The 16,879-nt window shown below is 46.8% G+C and overlaps 1 protein-coding gene across 4 annotated transcripts in view; it reads right to left on the reverse strand.

Annotated features, from left to right (window-relative positions):
* Positions 1–5,838, reverse strand: part of CD164L2 (CD164 molecule like 2) — an 85,305-nt gene extending 79,467 nt beyond the window's left edge. For all 4 annotated transcript variants that reach the window (XM_075850566.1, XM_075850567.1, XM_075850565.1 and 1 more), the window contains exon 1: positions 5,761–5,838. In XM_075850566.1, the coding sequence (XP_075706681.1) occupies positions 5,761–5,830 (70 nt within the window). In that variant the 5' untranslated portion in view covers positions 5,831–5,838. The remainder of the gene's footprint in view (positions 1–5,760) is intronic.
* Between the last annotated feature and the right edge of the window lie 11,041 nt (positions 5,839–16,879).

Below are 16,879 nucleotides of genomic sequence, written 5' to 3' on the forward strand. Positions count from 1 at the left end.
GCCATATTTTGGACTTAGGACTGGCTGAGAGCTGGAACACATGCAAATTGTATACATCAAATTATTTATTATTTTTTTATTATCCTTCTTCAAAGGATGTCTGGGGCCCCACAGACAGGCAGTAGAATAGACTGTACTGCCAGGTAAATGCCAGTCGTGTGCACAGCCAATTGGAACAGCTCAAAAGTCGCATATCCTTACCATTATTCAGGCCACACTGGGAGCTGTAGTTTTACACCGTACAAGTTTATATCCCGGGGCTTACCTAACTTTGAAAATGATCTTGGAACTAAGCTGTATTTGTGCTGGTATTGTATATATGTACTAAGCTTTGTTCTGGTGCTGTATTTATGTATTGAGCTTTGTTCTAGTGCTGTATTTATGTACTGAGCTTAGTTCTGTTGCTGTATTTGTATCCTGAGCTTAGTTCTGGTGCTGTATTTATGGACTGAGCTTGATTCTGGTGCTGTATTTATGTACTGGGCTTGGTTCCGGTGATGTTTGTATGTTCTGAGCTTGTTTCTGGTGCTACATTTATGTACTGAGCTTGGTTCTTGTCCTTTATATATGTACTGAGCTAGGTTGTTGTCTTGTATTTATGTACTGAGTTTGATTCAGGTGCTGTATAGATTTTACTGAACTTGGTTTGAGTACTGTTTCTATGCATTAAAGGGGTTTTCCGGAAGCAACAAATTACATTTAGTTAAACTAAACAATGGAAAACATCTAACTTTGCAATGTACTTACGTTTGATCAGATGAATGTAGCGGCGTATCCCATCTTCCGTCACGTGACCGCTTGTTAATCCAAAATCTGCACTTCCTGTGCAGACCCGTCCATTCGCTCCGCTAGCTAACTTCCTGTTTCCGGCTTTCACAATGTACGGTTACGTCACAAATGACGTAACTGTACCACGTGTTTTCCCCCATCTGCTTAGAGCATGCGTGGTTGACACACACTCCACCACGCATGTAGTGTTAAATGATATGGCTGCGTCTTCAGCAACCGTGCATTTTCCATTGCGCATGCGCACATTTTAACTATTTGGTGTCGGTGTGTAGTGTGACGGATGTATCTTCCGTCGCTCGCTCTCACCTTCTCCTCCTCACAGTGCGAAGTGCATGTGAGGAGGAGGAGGGTGTTCTTTTGCTGCCTGTAAAAAATGGAATCCCCAATTCCAGGCCACAGCTTCGGCAACGCTGTGGCCGGGGATTGGGGATTCCGCTCCAGGAGAAGTCCCTGACTTCACTGTGTCCATATATCGACACAGTGACGTTAGGGACTTCTGAAGCAGAATTCCCGGCGATGTGGCCGAGGATTCCGCTCCAGGAGAAGTCTCTGCCTTCACTGTCCATATATGGACACAGTGACGTCAGGGACTTCTGAAGCGGAATCCCCAGCGATGTGGCCGGGGATTCCGCTCCAGGAGAAGTCCCTGCCTTCACTGTCCATATATGGACACAGTGACGTCAGGGACTTCTGAAGCGGAATCCCCGGTGATGTGGCTGGGGATTCCGCTCCAGGAGAAGTCCCTGCCTTCACTGTCCATATATGGACACAGTGACGTCAGAGACTTCTGAAGCGGAATCCCCGGCGATGTGGCCGGGGATTCCACTCCAGGAGAAGTCCCTCACTTCACTGACCATATATGGACACAGTGACGTCAGGGACTTCTGAAGCGGAATCTCCGGTGATGTGGCCGGGGATTCCGCTCCAGGAGAAGTCCCTCACTTCAGTGAGGGATTTCTCCTAGAGCCGTCCTCTACAGGAAAGTAGGGGCAGCGCAATCTATGGGGGGGTGACTATGTACAATGGGGCTGTGTAGCACTACCTACAGCTGGGCTATGTGGAATTCCCTACAGGGTGGCTGGCTGTGTGGCATTACCTACAGGGGGCTATGTGGCACTACCTACAAGGGGGGCTGTGTGGCATTGCTTACAGAGGGCTGTGTGGCATTACCTACAGGGGGGCTATGTGGCATTACCTACAGGGGGGGTTGTGGCATTATCTATAGAAGGTAGTGTGTGGCATTACCTACAGGGGGGCTGTGTGGCACTACCTACAAGGGGGGCTGTGTGGCATTGCTTACAGGGGGCTGTGTGGCATTACCTTCAGGGGGGCTGTGTGGCATTACCTACAGGGGGGCTGTGGCAGTATCTATAGAAAATTAACAAATGAAATTCATCCGTTTTCAAAATGGACAAGGAAAAAACGGATGCAAAACGGGTTAAAATCAGAAGAAAAATGGAAGCATGGCCCGGAACGGAACCGGTGCAAAACGGCCGAGAAAACTGACCAAAATTGCTGTTTTTATTGGCCGACACTCGGACCCAGTCGTGTGAATAGAGCCTAAAGATAGTTGATGACGCTATGTGTCTCTACACAGTCGGAAGTGCTGTCTTAGCAAAGACACGGAGCATCATCAATCATAGTACACATCCCCCTCCTCCTATCTTGTCATCCACACCTCCTCTTCCTTCACTGTAGGATTTTCTCTCCTCTAACACGCCCCCTTCTCCGACAATCTCGTCGTCCATGCCTTCTCATCCTTCTTCACACTTGTAGTTCCCGCACTGCCTGGCCGCCTTGTCTCTCCTCTAAAATGCCCCCTCCTATGTGTGTGTGTGTGTATATGTATGTATATATATATATATATATATATATATATACATACATATACACACACATACACATATGCACACACAAAATATATATATATATTTAGTAAATAATAGTGAGACACACTAAGGCCTCATGCACAAGACCATAGCCATGTGCACGGCCGTGATCTTCGGGTCGGGCGGCCGCGGAGTATCACCCGCGAGCCGCCCGCAAATCGCGGGTCGGGCACATGGCTGCGTCTATTATTTTCTACGAACCTGGACCACACAACATGGCCGTAATAAGACATGTCCGTTCTTTCTGCGGTTCAGGCTCCTGGGCCATGCACGGACCTTGGAAACCACGGTCGTGTGCATGGGCCCATAGAAATGAATGGGGCCGCAATTCTCCCGTGGATTTTCGAGGGAATTGCGGCCACAAAAGCACGTTCGAGTGCATTGGGCCTTACATACATTTATAGTAAATTATGTAAAAAAAGAAAAGTTTTACCATTGTTTGGAGTAGTGTTTTTTGTTTGCTTCACTGTAAGGCCCTGTTCACACTGAGTTTTTTGTAGACAGAAAATTCTGCCTCAAAATTCTGCTTGAATTTTGAGGCAGATTTTGATCTGCCTGCACACCGTTTGCCACGTTTTTCGTGGCGTTTTTCGACGCAGCCATTGAGCGCGAAACGCTGCGAAAAACGCTTTCCCTGCCTCCCATTGATGTCAGTGGGAGGTCAGAGGAGTAAACACCCGAAGATAGGGAATGTCGCTTCTTTTTCCCTCAATGGCCGCGGGCAAAAAACGCGGCAAACGGCGTGCAGGCAGATCAAAATCTGCCTCCAAATTCAAGACAAAATTTTGAGGCAGAATTTTCTGCCAGCAAAAAAACTCAGTGTGAACAGGGCCTAATACAGGATCTCTTGGAACAGATCCAGCAGCAGGTGAGGAAAATGTGCTGACTGGATTGTGTGTACCAAGATGTCTGACATAGGTGGAGTGGGCAGACTGAGGGTATGTTCACACGGCTTATTTACGGACGTAATTCGGGCGTTTTACGCCTCGATTTACGTCCTAAAATGCGGCTTGATAGCATTGGCAAACATCTGCCCATTCATTAGAATGGGTCTAACGATGTTCTGTGCACACGGTTATTTTTTTTACGCGCCGCTGTCAAAAGGCGGGGCGTAAAAAAGACGCCCGCATCAAAGAAGTGCCTGTCACTTCTTCAGACGTAAATGGAGCCGTTCTCCATGAACTCCATGGAAAACCAGCTCCATTTAACGTCCGTAATGGACGCCGCAAAAAGCGCCTCAACATGCCATTACGGCTGAAATTACGGTGCTGTTTTCTCCTGAAAACAGCCCCGTAATTTCAGCCGTTACGGATGCTGCCGTGTGAACATACCCTTACATTTATCAGGCTGTGAAAGGGGTGGGGGAGGGAGATGGGTGCCTGTACTTAGATCAGGGATAGATGGAGGCCAGGGCCGCCATCAGGGGGGTATTAGGGGTACTGGTGTGAGGGGCCCGGCCAAACCTAATTGAAAGGGGGGCCCGGCAACTGCCGCGACTTGCCATTGGTAGAAAAAAACGGGCCCCTGCAATGGGGCCCGTTTTTTTCACCACAGAATGTCGTGAGCTGCGAGCCCCCCTCTCGTCATGGGGGCCGTCGAACCGCCCGCCCGCGCGCGCGACCGATCGTGCGCACAAGGAAACTCCCGCACGTGCGCACTCGCGAGCGTCCGCAAGAACGCACCCACGAAAGCCTGCACTCGAGACCGCCCGCGCGCGCACCCGCAAAAGCCCGGAAGCGCGCACCCGCGGAAGCGCGCACCCGCGGAAGCGCGCACCCGCGATCGCCAGCGCGCGCTCCCGCGATAGCCAGCGCGCGCAAGAAGCGGACACACACATGGACACAACTTACCTGGAGCCTGGCTGGAGGTGAAGGACTAGACGTCTGGACCGAAGACATCGCCTGAATAGGACTGGAGTGGTAGCCAGCAGCTCTTCAGACACAGTGAGTAAAGTGTCTGAAAGTGCTGTTTATGTATGGCCATGTTCACACAGAGTATTTTGCAGGCAGAAAAAAATCTGCCTCAAAATTCCTTACAGTATTTTGAGCCAGATTTTGACCTGCCCACACTATCTTGCCGCGTTTTTTTGCTGTGTTTTTTGCCCGCGGTGATTGAGGACAGCAGACAAACAATGCAGCGAAAAATGCATTTTTCTGCCTCCCATTGATTTTGATGGGAGGTCAGAGGCGGAACCGCGGCAAGAAAGGACATGCTGCTTTTTCTTTTTTCCGCGACTGGCTCCTATTGATTTCAGATTAAATCAATGGGAGGCGGTTTTGGAAGTTGTTTGGTGCTGATTGTGACGCAGTGTCCGAGTCAATATCAAGGCCCAAAAACTCTGTGAACTGGGCCTTATTGTTAGGGCTTATTCAGACGAACGTGTAATACGTCCGTGCAACGCGCGTGATTTTCACGCGCCTCGCACGGACCTATGTTACTCTATGGGGCCGTGCAGACTGTCAGTGATTTTCACGCAGCGTGTGTCCGCTGCGTAAAACTCACGACATGTCCAATATTTGTGCATTGTTCGCGCATCACGCACCCATTGAAGTCAATGGGTGCGTGAAAATCACGCCCAGCGCTTCCGCAGCAGTCTAAACTATGAATGAAAACAGAAAAGCACCATGTGCATGTACAAACAGAGTGTCATAATGATGGCGGCTGCGCGAAAATCACACAGCCACGCATCATATGCTGCTGACACACGGAGCTGTTATGGACCTTTTGCATGCACAAAACGCCACGTTTTTTGCGCGCGCAAAAAGCACACGCTCGTGTAAATCCGGCCTTAGGGTAGGAACACACTAGGCATGAACACTGCAGATTTTATGTAACACATTTTATTGTGGAAAATCCGCAGCGTATTAGTCGCAGCAGAGTGGATGAGATTTGAACAAATCTCATCCACACGCTGCAAAAAAAAATTGACCTGCAGTGTGGCTTTTTAAGCCGCAGCGTGTCAATTTATTCTGTGGAATCGCTGCTCATCTGTTGCAGAAATGCTGTGGTTCTGCCGCAAAAATCACAAATGAGAAAAAATAAAAAGGCACTATTTTAAATTGATAAAAAAGTTTAGACTTACCCCGGCCGTAGTCCTGGTGACGCGATCCTCTATTCTTAGCGCAGCCCGGCCTCCTGTCATGACGTTTCATCCCATGTGACTGCTGCAGCGGTCACATGGTTTACAGCGTCATCCCAGGAGGCGGGGCTACGTTCAGAAGAGAGAGATGCGTCACCAGGACTACGGACGGGGCAAGTCTAAACTTTTTTTTCCCTGCAGGATTCCCGCAGCGGACATGCCTCACGAAACCTGCTCCGCTATTTGGTGCGGTTTTGCTGGCAGAATTCCGTGCGGCTACCGGGGCGGATAAGCTGTGTAGTTTTACTCGGCATATCCGCCTAGTGTGTCCCTTATGATGTCGCTCCTGGAGCAGCTTCCTGTCTCTAAATAGGCAATTGGTCCAGTAGAATTTGGAATTATTTTTTTTTGTGAACCAGCTTAAAAAAATACAAAACTTTTGTGTTAGGGCCTGTTCACATCACCGTTCGCTTCCGTTCCGGGGTTCCGTCTGAAGTTTCCGTCGGGTGAACCCTGCAACGGAAAGTAAAAGTGACAGCACAGCTTCCGTTTCAGTCACCATTGATCTCAATGGTGACGAAAACATCGCTAATGGCTTCCGTTCGTCACCATTCCGGCTGGTTTTCGGACGGAATCAATAGCGTAGTCGACTGCGCTAATGGTGACGGAAACGGAAGCTGTGCTGTCACTTTCACTTTCCGTTGCGGGGTTCACCCGACGGAAACCTCAGACGGAACCCCGGAACGGAAGCGAACGGTGATGTGAACAGGCCCTAACACAAAAGTTTTGTATTATTTTTAAGCTGGTTCACAAAAAAAAATAATTCCAAATTCTACTGGACCAACTGCCTATTTAGAGACAGGCAGCAGCTCCAGGAGCGACATCATAAGGGTAGGAACACACTAGGCGGATATGCTGAGTAAAACTACACAGCTTATCCGCCCCAGTAGCCGCAGGGAATTCCGACAGCAAAACCGAACCAAATAGTGGCGCAGGTTTCGTGAGGCATGTCCGCTGCGGGAATCCTGTAGGGAAAAAAAAGTTTAGACTTGCCCCGGCCGTAGTCCTGGTGACGCATCTCTCTCTTCTGAACGTAGCCCCGCCTCCTGGGATGACGCTGTAGACCATGTGACCGCTGCAGCAGTCACATGGGATGAAACGTCATGACAGGAGGCCGGGCTGCGCTAAGAATAGAGGATCGGTCACCTAAACTACGGCCGGGGTAAGTCTAAACTTTTTTTATCAATTTAAAAAAGTGCCTTTTTATTTCTCATTTGTGATTTTTGCGGCAGAACCGCAGCATTTCCGCAACAGATGAGCAGCGATTCCACAGAATACATTGACACGCTGCGGCTTAAAAAGTCACACTGCAGGTAAAAAAAATTTGCAGCGTGTGGATGAGATTTGTTTAAATCTCATCCACTCTGCTGCGACTAATACGCTGCGGATTTTCCGCAATAAAATGTGTTGCATAAAATCCGCAGTGTTCATGCCTAGTGTGTTCCTACCCTAAGGCCGTATTTACACAAGCGTGTGCTTTTTGCGCGCGCAAAAAACGTGGTATTTTGCGCATGCAAAAGGTCCATAACAGCTCCGTGTGTCAGCAGCGTATGATGCGTGGCTGCGTGATTTTCGCGCAGCCGCCATCATTATGACAATCTGTTTGTACGTGCACGTGGTGCTTTTCTGTTTTCATTCATAGTTTATACTGCTGCGGAAGTGCTGGGCGTGATTTTCGCGCAGTCGCCATCATTATGACACTCTGTTTGTATGTTTGTAAACAGAAAAGCACGTGGTGCTTTTCTGTTTTCATTCATAGTTTATACTGCTGCGGAAGTGCTGAGCGTGATTTTCACGCACCCATTGACTTAGGTCCGTGCGAGGCGCGTGAAAATCACGCGCGTTGCATGGACGTATTACACGTTCGTCTGAATAAGCCCTAACAATAAGGCCCAGTTCACAGAGTTTTTGGGCCTTGATATTGACTCGGACACTGCGTCAGAATCAGCACAAAACAACTTCCGAAACCGCCTCCCATTGATTTAATCTGAAATCAATAGGAGCCAGTCGCGGAAAAAAGAAAAAGCAGCACGTCCTTTCTTTCCACTGTTCCGCCTCTGACCTCCCATCGAAATCATTTGGAGGCAGAAAATGCATTTTTCGCTGCATTTTTTGTCTCCTGTCCTCAATCGCCGCGGGCAAAAAACGCGGCTAGATAGCGTGGGCAGGTCAAAATCTGCCTCAAAATTCGGTGCGTGGTTCCAGTTGGTCGCCGGTGCGCGGGCGGGCGGTCGCGGGTGCGCGCTCGCGGACGCATGCGCTGTCGGTTGCGGGTGCGTGCGGTCGTGGGTGCGCCCTCTTGGACGCTCGCGAGTGCACACGTTCGGGAGTTTGCGAGTTCGCACGCGTGGGAGTTTGCGGGTGCGCGCGATCGGTCACGCAGGCGGTGTTTGGCGGCCCCCATGACGAGAGGGGGGGCCCCGCAGCTCATGACATTCTCTTGGTGAAAAAAACGCAGGGGCCTGTTTTTTTTTTTCTACCAAAGGCAAGTCGCGGCAGTTGCCGGGCCCCCCTTTCAATTAGGTTTGGCCGGGCCCCTCACATCAGTACCCTTAACACCCCTCTGATGGCGGCCCTGGGTAGCATGATATAGTGCTGGACGGAGTACCGTTAACAGGCGGTGCCACGGTAGGGGGGCCCATAAAATTTAGCTGTATGGGGCCCCGAAATTCCTGATGGCGGCCCTGATGGAGGCACAAAGGATAATGATTATTATATATTTTCCTGGACAACCCCATTAATTAAGCTTGAAAATGATACTGTATTTGTACACTAAACGTTTGTATTTGGTGGTTGTGGCAAATAACCGGGGGCCAGTGTGAGGATGCAGCGTAGCCACGCTGATCTAATCCTTTCTGCTGTTATGGCATAGAAATCCTTCTAACTAAGATGACGTTCGGGTCGTTTCTCCAGATGCTAAATAATTTAAAGCAACAGTAGCCAGCCATCATTGCCTGAACCTGCCAATACAAATACTCAGTGAGAACATAACATGGGATATGCATATGTTGTACAACACAAATCTTAGGCCTCATGCACACGAACGTATTTTTGTCCTCCCGTAAATACTGGCGTAAATACGGGTCCTTGGTCACACTTATTCGACCCGTATTGCACCAGTATTTACGGACCCGTGCCCGTAAATATGGGTCCGGTGTCACCTGTATTCCACCCATATTTACGGGCACGTTTTCGCTGCAAAATTACACTGCAGTAATCGGCATCCCTTCTCTCTATCAGTGCAGGATGGAGAGAAGGGGCAGCCCTCTCCGAGGTAAAAGTAAAAGTAAAGTAAAAGTAAAAGTAAAAGAAATTCATACTTACCCGGCCGTTGTCTTGGTGACCCGTCCCTCTCTTGACATCCAGCCCGACCTCCCTTGATGACGCGGCAGTCCATGTGACTGCTTCAGCCTGAGATTGGCTGCAGCGATCACATGGGCTGAAACGTCATCCCAGGAGGCCGGACTGGAGGAAGAAGCAGGGAGTTCTCGGTAAGTATGAACTTCTATTTTTTTTACATGTTGATCTATATTGTGATCGGAAGTCACTGTCCAGGGTGCTGAAACAGTACTGCCGATCGTTTAACTCTTTCAGCACCCTGGACAGTGACTATTTACTGACGTCGCCTAGCAACGCTCCCGTAATTACGGGTGCACACACGTAGTCACCCGTAATTACGGGAGCCCCATAGACTTCTATGGGCCTGCCCGTGCAGTAATTACGGCCTGAAATAGGACATGTTCTATATTTTTCAACGGCACGGGCACCTTCCCGTAAGCATACGGGGAGGTACCCGTGGCCAATAGAAGTCCATGGGCCCGTAAAAACATGCCGTAATTACGGGCGTTTTTATGTTCGTGTGCATGGGGCCTTACTCTGGATTAACACTACTGGGAATGCATTTTAGCGCAAATATAAATTGACAGTGCAAAATAAAGTACACCACATTCTAGAACAACATAAAACATAAATACACCACCACTTCTGACGCCTTTAAGGGATTGGAATTATCCCACATTCTTACTGAGCCACCCAGAAAGTGTCATATGTTCACCACAAACATTGTTTTACATATGTCGCTCTGACAATGGATGCTATAGGTATTTTTGACTGGAGGGTATGTGTCTTGATATTTATCATATAAAATAAGCATAAAAGGAAATCCTCTTTAATAATGAAAAACTTTACTACATATAATTGACTTTTACTCCACTCTTACTGGGCTTTCTTTCAGTGGACATAAGGTAGGAGCAGCTAGAAGCTCAGAGAGTGGGTATTGAGGTGTGTCGGGCCAGCCCGGGAGAGCATGTATCGTGGGAGCATGCCTACTTTAGACCCGCCTTGTACTTAGCTGGGCGCACACTAATCTGCAGTGCACATACACATATTATGCATGTATATAGGGATAACTGTTTTCCTAGTACAGATGTGTATGGTGTGACACATACACTAATCACACATAAAAATGAGATAACTTGTGGAGCTCTACTATTGTCAGGAAATATCAACATTAGTATTTAAAATAAAACCCCATTAACATTTTTGCTGTTTTCACAATTTAAAGTCAATTTTTACTCTTTGTAGAAAAAAAAATTCTCCTGTTGCTAATGGAGAAATAAACATTGTAAGGATCTGTTCATATTAGCGTCATGTACGCCATAACACTGTGAAAGTTTTGTTGTCCGACAAATGCAAACAGCCAATGATGGACCTCATTGGCTTATAATAGCGGTCTGTAAAGTTCTGGTATTTTTGATGGCAGGAATAGAGTTTTCCGTATTACCAGTATGCAGAATGCATGCAAGGGGTGGGAAGAGGGGGAAGTCTGTGGGGGGAAGCTTCAGCCAATTGCTGCAAAGCACTGAGTGATGTCAGATAAGAGGGGCGTCATTTTGGCAACTTCTCTTGTGTATCCCAGTGACAAACAGCCATTTTATTTCCTGTGGACCTATAGTGCACAGACCACCTCACAAACTTACATTTGAGGGACCAGAGTGAAAGAATTGACAGCCCGAGTATGTTAGCAGTGTCGGACTGGAATACCTTGGGCCCACCAGATGAAATAATTCTTGGGGACCACACTTCAGCTATATAGAAATAATGCAACCACACTTGAGTGTGTAGTAAAACGAAGACCAATATTACCACTATATTGTGACCATATAGTGGTAGATACTAGTTTTACACAGGCGCTCTGTAAACCATATAAGTGAATATAGTACAGTGAAACCCAGAGACTCACTGGTGACGTCTTCTCATATTGGAGTCATTCACTGTCTCTTTTGTTCTTTATCCAGCCCAGAACGTTATGACGACTTCTTCCAGCCACAAATCGCCTCTGCAGATTTGAGCAACACAAACATCTTTGGCTTCTCGTTTTCCAGCCCCCTCCTCACCTATTCCCCACACTCATCAAAAACTCACCATTTATAGTGCCCCAGATGGAAATAATGCCCCCTCTTGGTGCCACACACTATAATAGTGACCCATTTTTGGCCTCATCCACTATGCTGGGATTTTTGCACATGCTCTTCACTGGATAGCTACAGAAAAATTACAGTCTAATCTTTCTGAAAAAAGAATCATGGGCATTGGCATAACCTGTTAAAGAACTTTAGGTGGTATCATCACAGTGAGGAACCATCTATTTGCTTGTCAAGGGATCATGTAAACTAGCAAGTGTTAAAAAATGTACAACTGCAGGGTTTAAAGGTGTCCTTGTGTCCAAGTTCAGAGAGATCTCTTATTTTTGTTTGTCCTCATGGGATAAGTTAATAGTTGTCCTGTGTAGCTTCGGCAGATGCCTCGCAGTCGGAGACACATCTGCTCGTCTTTGGACCCCACTGCACTGTAAGTCTAGATGAACAATTTATATTCTAACAGCTGTAATAAAATATAGTGAAAGCTTAGTAGAATCCTTTCTCCATTTTATTAACAGCACTGTAATGAGAGTTGTTACTATTATCGTTATCATCATCCATTAATTATTTTGCACCACCATATTCCACAGATCAAAACACAGAAGGGGAGATATATCAAAACTGGTGCAAAAAAAACCAAGTAGGTCACTGCTTTCATTTTAGAAAAGGCCTCTTAAAAAAGAGGTGGAATCTGATTGGTTGTCATGGGCAACTACTCCACTTTTCCTTTGCACCAGTTTCGATACTTTTCCCTGATTGGACTCACAGTCCAACCGCTGCACTGCTGTTTCTGTAACTCCCATAGAACAGAATAGAAAAAGTTGCGCCCATGGACGGCCCTTTCTCCACCTGTGCTTACCTGGAATCTGCAGCCAGCTGCCGCCTCACCAGGCAAGAAAGGTGTCGGGTGATCCCCATTCTTGCTGGGTCCCACATCTATCAGACATTTATGGCATAGCCTGTGGATATGCCATAAATGTCTAAGTTGGGAATACTCCTTTAACCACCCTACGTAAAAATGTGTGATTTAGTACATGTAGAAAGTTGGCAAAGTGAGTATAATCGGGAGTGGAGGGTGAGGGAGGGAAATTTTAACCATCTCTTTCGAAAGCACCAACACACTTGGAAACTCCCCTTTAAAATCCTAATTTCTCTCAAACTCTCCCTCTATATTGGGCATCAAACTAGGTCCAGAATTATTTGGACAGTGACACAATCTTCATTATTTGGACTCTGCATGCCACCACATTGAATTTGAAATGAATGAAACAACTGAGATTCAATTGAAGTGTAGACTTTCAGGTTTAAAGAGGCTCTGTCACCACATTATAAGTGGCCTATATTGTACATGATGTGATCGGCGCTGTAATGTAGATTACAGCAGTGTTTTTTATTTAGAAAAACGATCATTTTTGATGGAATTATGACCTATATTAGCTTTATGCTAATGAGTTTCTCAATGGACAACTGGGCGTGTTTTACTTTTTGACCAAGTGGGCGTTGTATAGAGGAGTGTATGACGCTGACCAATCAGCGTCATACACTTCTCTCCATTCATTTACACAGCACATAGCGATACAGCTATATCCCTATGTGCAGCCACATTCACAAACGCTAACATTACCGCAGTGTCCTCACAATGAATTTACATTGCTTCCAGCCAGAACGTGATGTGTATTCAGAATCCTGACCACTTCTGTAGCGTCTCTGTGATTTACAGCACAGCACGCGTAGTCTCGCGAGATTACGCTGTAAACTGACATACACAGCGAAATCTCGCTGTGCTGTGCTGTAAAGCACAGAGACGCTACAGAAGTGGTCAAGATTCTGAATACACATCACGTCCTGGCTGGAGGTAATGTATATTCATTATCAGGACACTGCAGTAATGTTAGTGTTTGTGTATGTGGCTGCACATAATGATATAGCTATATCGCTATCTGCAGAGTAAATTAATGGAGAGAAGTGTATGACGCTGATTGGTCAGCGTCATACACTCCTCTGTACAAAGCCCACTTGGTCAAGAAAGTAAAACACGCCCAGTTGTCCATTGAGAAACTCATTAGCATAAAACTAATATAGGTCATAACTCCATCAAAAATGATTGTTTTTCTAAATAAAAAACACTGCTGTAATCTACATTACAGCGCCGATCACGGATAGCGCCACACAGCCCCTCTCTTGTACATAGTGCCACACACAGCCCCCTGTAGATAGTGCCACACACAGCCCCTGTAGATAGTGCCACACACAGCCCCTTGTAGATAGCGCCACACAGCCCCTCTCTTGTAGATAGTGCCACACACAGCCCCCTGTAGATAGTGCCACACACAGCCCCCCTTGTAGATAGTGCCACACACAGCCCCCCTTGTAGATAGTGCCACACACAGCCGGCTTCCCCCCTTGTAGATAGCAGCACACTCCCCCCCCCCTGAAGATAGTGCCACACACAGCCCGCTTCCCCCCTTGTAGATAGCAGCACACCCCCCCCTTGTAGATAGTGCCACACACAGCCCGCTGCCCCTTTGTAACTAGCGCCACACCCCCCCCTTGTAAATAGTGCCACATTCCCCCCTTTTAAATAGCGCCACACTCCCCCCCTTGTACTTAGCGCCACACTGTGAACAGACCGGTGAGCGGTAGCCTACCTCTACCACTCTCCGCTCTGCCTGGTGTGACTTACCGGAGGAGCCGAGGAGGTCATGTGGCGCAGGCAGTGGCGGAGTTTCTTCTGACTAGGGTCGGTGACAGCCAGGGCCGGCCTTAGCTTGGATGGCGCCCTGTGCGGGACTCTCTATTGCCGCCCCTACACAAACCAAAAATAAACCACATATATGGACACGCTGGAACATATATACTGTACATACAAAAAGACAGATATTTAGACATACAGGCAAATATACATACACACATACAGGTAAATATATAGACATACAGACACATTATATATATATATATATATATATATATATATATATATATATATATACACACACACACACACACACACACACACACACCGGCAGATAAATACACAGACGGGGACACATACAAATACGTAAAAGGCACATATATAGAAGCACAAAGACACATTCACAAACAGACCCATATATACGCACACAGGCACATATGTACACAGCACAGATAATGTAGTAGATGTTACCTGCAGTCCTATGTAATACCATAGATAACACAGTGATAACTCTCTGAGTACAGATAATGTAGTAGATGTTACCTGCAGTCCTATGTAACACCACAGATAACACAGAGATAGCTCTCTAAATACAGATAGTAGTGTTACCTGCAGTCCTATGCAACACCACAGATAACACAGTGATAACTCTCTGAGTACAGATAATGTAGTAGCTGTTGCCTGCAGTCCTATGTAACACCACAGATAACACATTGTAGCAGAGCTGAGATTGTAATTTAGCACAATGTGTTATCTGTGGTGTTACATAGGACTGCAGGCAACAGCTGCTACATTATCTCTACTCAGAGAGTTATCACTGTGTGTTATCTGTGGTGTTACATAGGACTGCAGGCAACAGCTGATACATTATCTGTAATCAGAGTTATCACTGTGTTGTCTGTAGTGTTACATAGGACTGCAGGCAACAGCTGATACATTATCTGTAATCAGAGTTATCACTGTGTTGTCTGTAGTGTTACATAGGACTGCAGGTAACATCTACTACATTATCTGTACTTAGAGAGTTATCACTGTGTTATCTGTAGTGTTACATGGGACTGCAGGTAACATCTACTACATTATCTGTACTGTGTAGCAGAGCTGAGATTGTAATTTAGCACACAGTACAGATAATGTAGTAGATGTTACCTGCAGTCCTATGTAACACCACAGATAACACAGAGATAACTCTCTAAATACAGATAGTAGTGTTACCTGCAGTCCTATGTAACACCACAGATAACACAGTGATAACTCTCTGAGTACAGATAATGTAGTAGATGTAAGAGACAAACACATGCAGAGACACAGAGGCACACACACACACACACACACACACACACACACACACACACACACACACACACACACACAGTAACATATACACACACACAGACACTCACCATGTCTTCTTGCTGACAGGTCAGGACCGGCTGTGTGTGGGCGGAGCTTCCTCTCTGCTTCTCGGCAGAGCACAGAGCACAGAGTAGAGGCAGATGCAGGGAGGCTGCAGCACGGGAGTGGACCTGTCCCCTGACCTGAGTCATCTGACCTCATGTCACTGACGTGAGGTCAGGTGACTGGACTGGTCCACTCCCTGGCCGTCACAGACCCCAGTCAGAACGCCGTAATGTCCTGGCTCTTCCTAAGCTGCTGCAGGTGTCAGCAGCGATCAGCTGCTCTTCGGCGCCCCCCTTCCCTATCCTCCGGGTCGCGCCCGGGGCACATGCCCCCCTGCTCCCCCCTAGCTACGCCCCTGGGTTGGCACGATTACGGGGATACCAAATATGTAAAGGTTTTATGTTTTCCTACGTTTGCAAAATAAAAACCCTTTTAAAAAAAAAACAACTTACATATTTTTGCATCACAGAATTCCAAGAGCCGTAACTTCAATGTAGCCATATGTGGGCTTGTTTTTTGCGGGACAAGGTGTAGTTTTGATTGGTAGTATTTTGTGGTACATGGGACTTATTGATTAACTTTTATTTTATTTCTTATGGTAGGAATAGGAGGAAAAAAGGAATTTTTCCATGTTTTTTGCTGGGTTTTTTTGGACGCTGTTCACCCGGCGGTTTATTTAATGTGTTAACTTTATTGTTTGAGTCATTACAATCGTGGCAATACCATATATGTGTATGTGTTATTTTTTTTTTACACTTTTACTAAATAAAAACACTTTTTCGGGAAGAAGTGGTATTATTTTATTTTTAATGTCATCTTTTTTTTCCCCTAAACTTTATTTAACTGTTTTACTTTTTTTTTTTGTCCCACTAGAGGACTTCACCATGCAATCTGCTGATTGCTTATATAATGCTTTAGTATACTTAGCATACCAAAGCATTATTGCCAGTCAGTGTAAATATATGAGGCCATGTCTCTGGCATGGCCTAATAGGCCGTTGCTGAAGGTAGACCTGGGGGCCTTTGTTAGGCCCCCGGCTGCCATGGAAACCCAACGGCGCCTCGCAATATCTTTGCGGGGGCACCGATGGGGTGACAGAGGGAGCACCCTCCCTCTGTCAAACACATTAGATGCCGTTGTCGCTATTGACAGCGGCATCTAATGGGTTAAACTGCCGGAATCAGAGCGCGCTTCGATTCCAGCAGTTGGGGCAGGAGCCAGGCTGTGTGTAACACATTGTAGCAGAGCGGATATATCCGTCGCTATGCGGGAACTAACACCTGCTTGCGACGCTCGTCGTTAAGAGGTTAAGCAAGTGAAATGCATGCTCGATCGGGTTGAGATCTTGTGATTGACTTGGCCATTGCAGAATATTCCACTTATTTGCCTTAAAAAACTCCTGGGTTGCTTTCAGAGAATGTTTTAGGTCATTGCCCATCTGTACTGTGAAGCGACGTCCAATCAACCTTGCTGCATTTGGTTGAATCTGAGCAGAAAGTATATCCCTGAACACTTCAGAATTCATCCGGCTGCTTCTGTCTTCAGTCAC

The sequence above is a fragment of the Rhinoderma darwinii genome, chromosome 2 (genome assembly GCF_050947455.1).
Source record: "Rhinoderma darwinii isolate aRhiDar2 chromosome 2, aRhiDar2.hap1, whole genome shotgun sequence".
Lineage (NCBI taxonomy): Eukaryota > Metazoa > Chordata > Amphibia > Anura > Rhinodermatidae > Rhinoderma > Rhinoderma darwinii.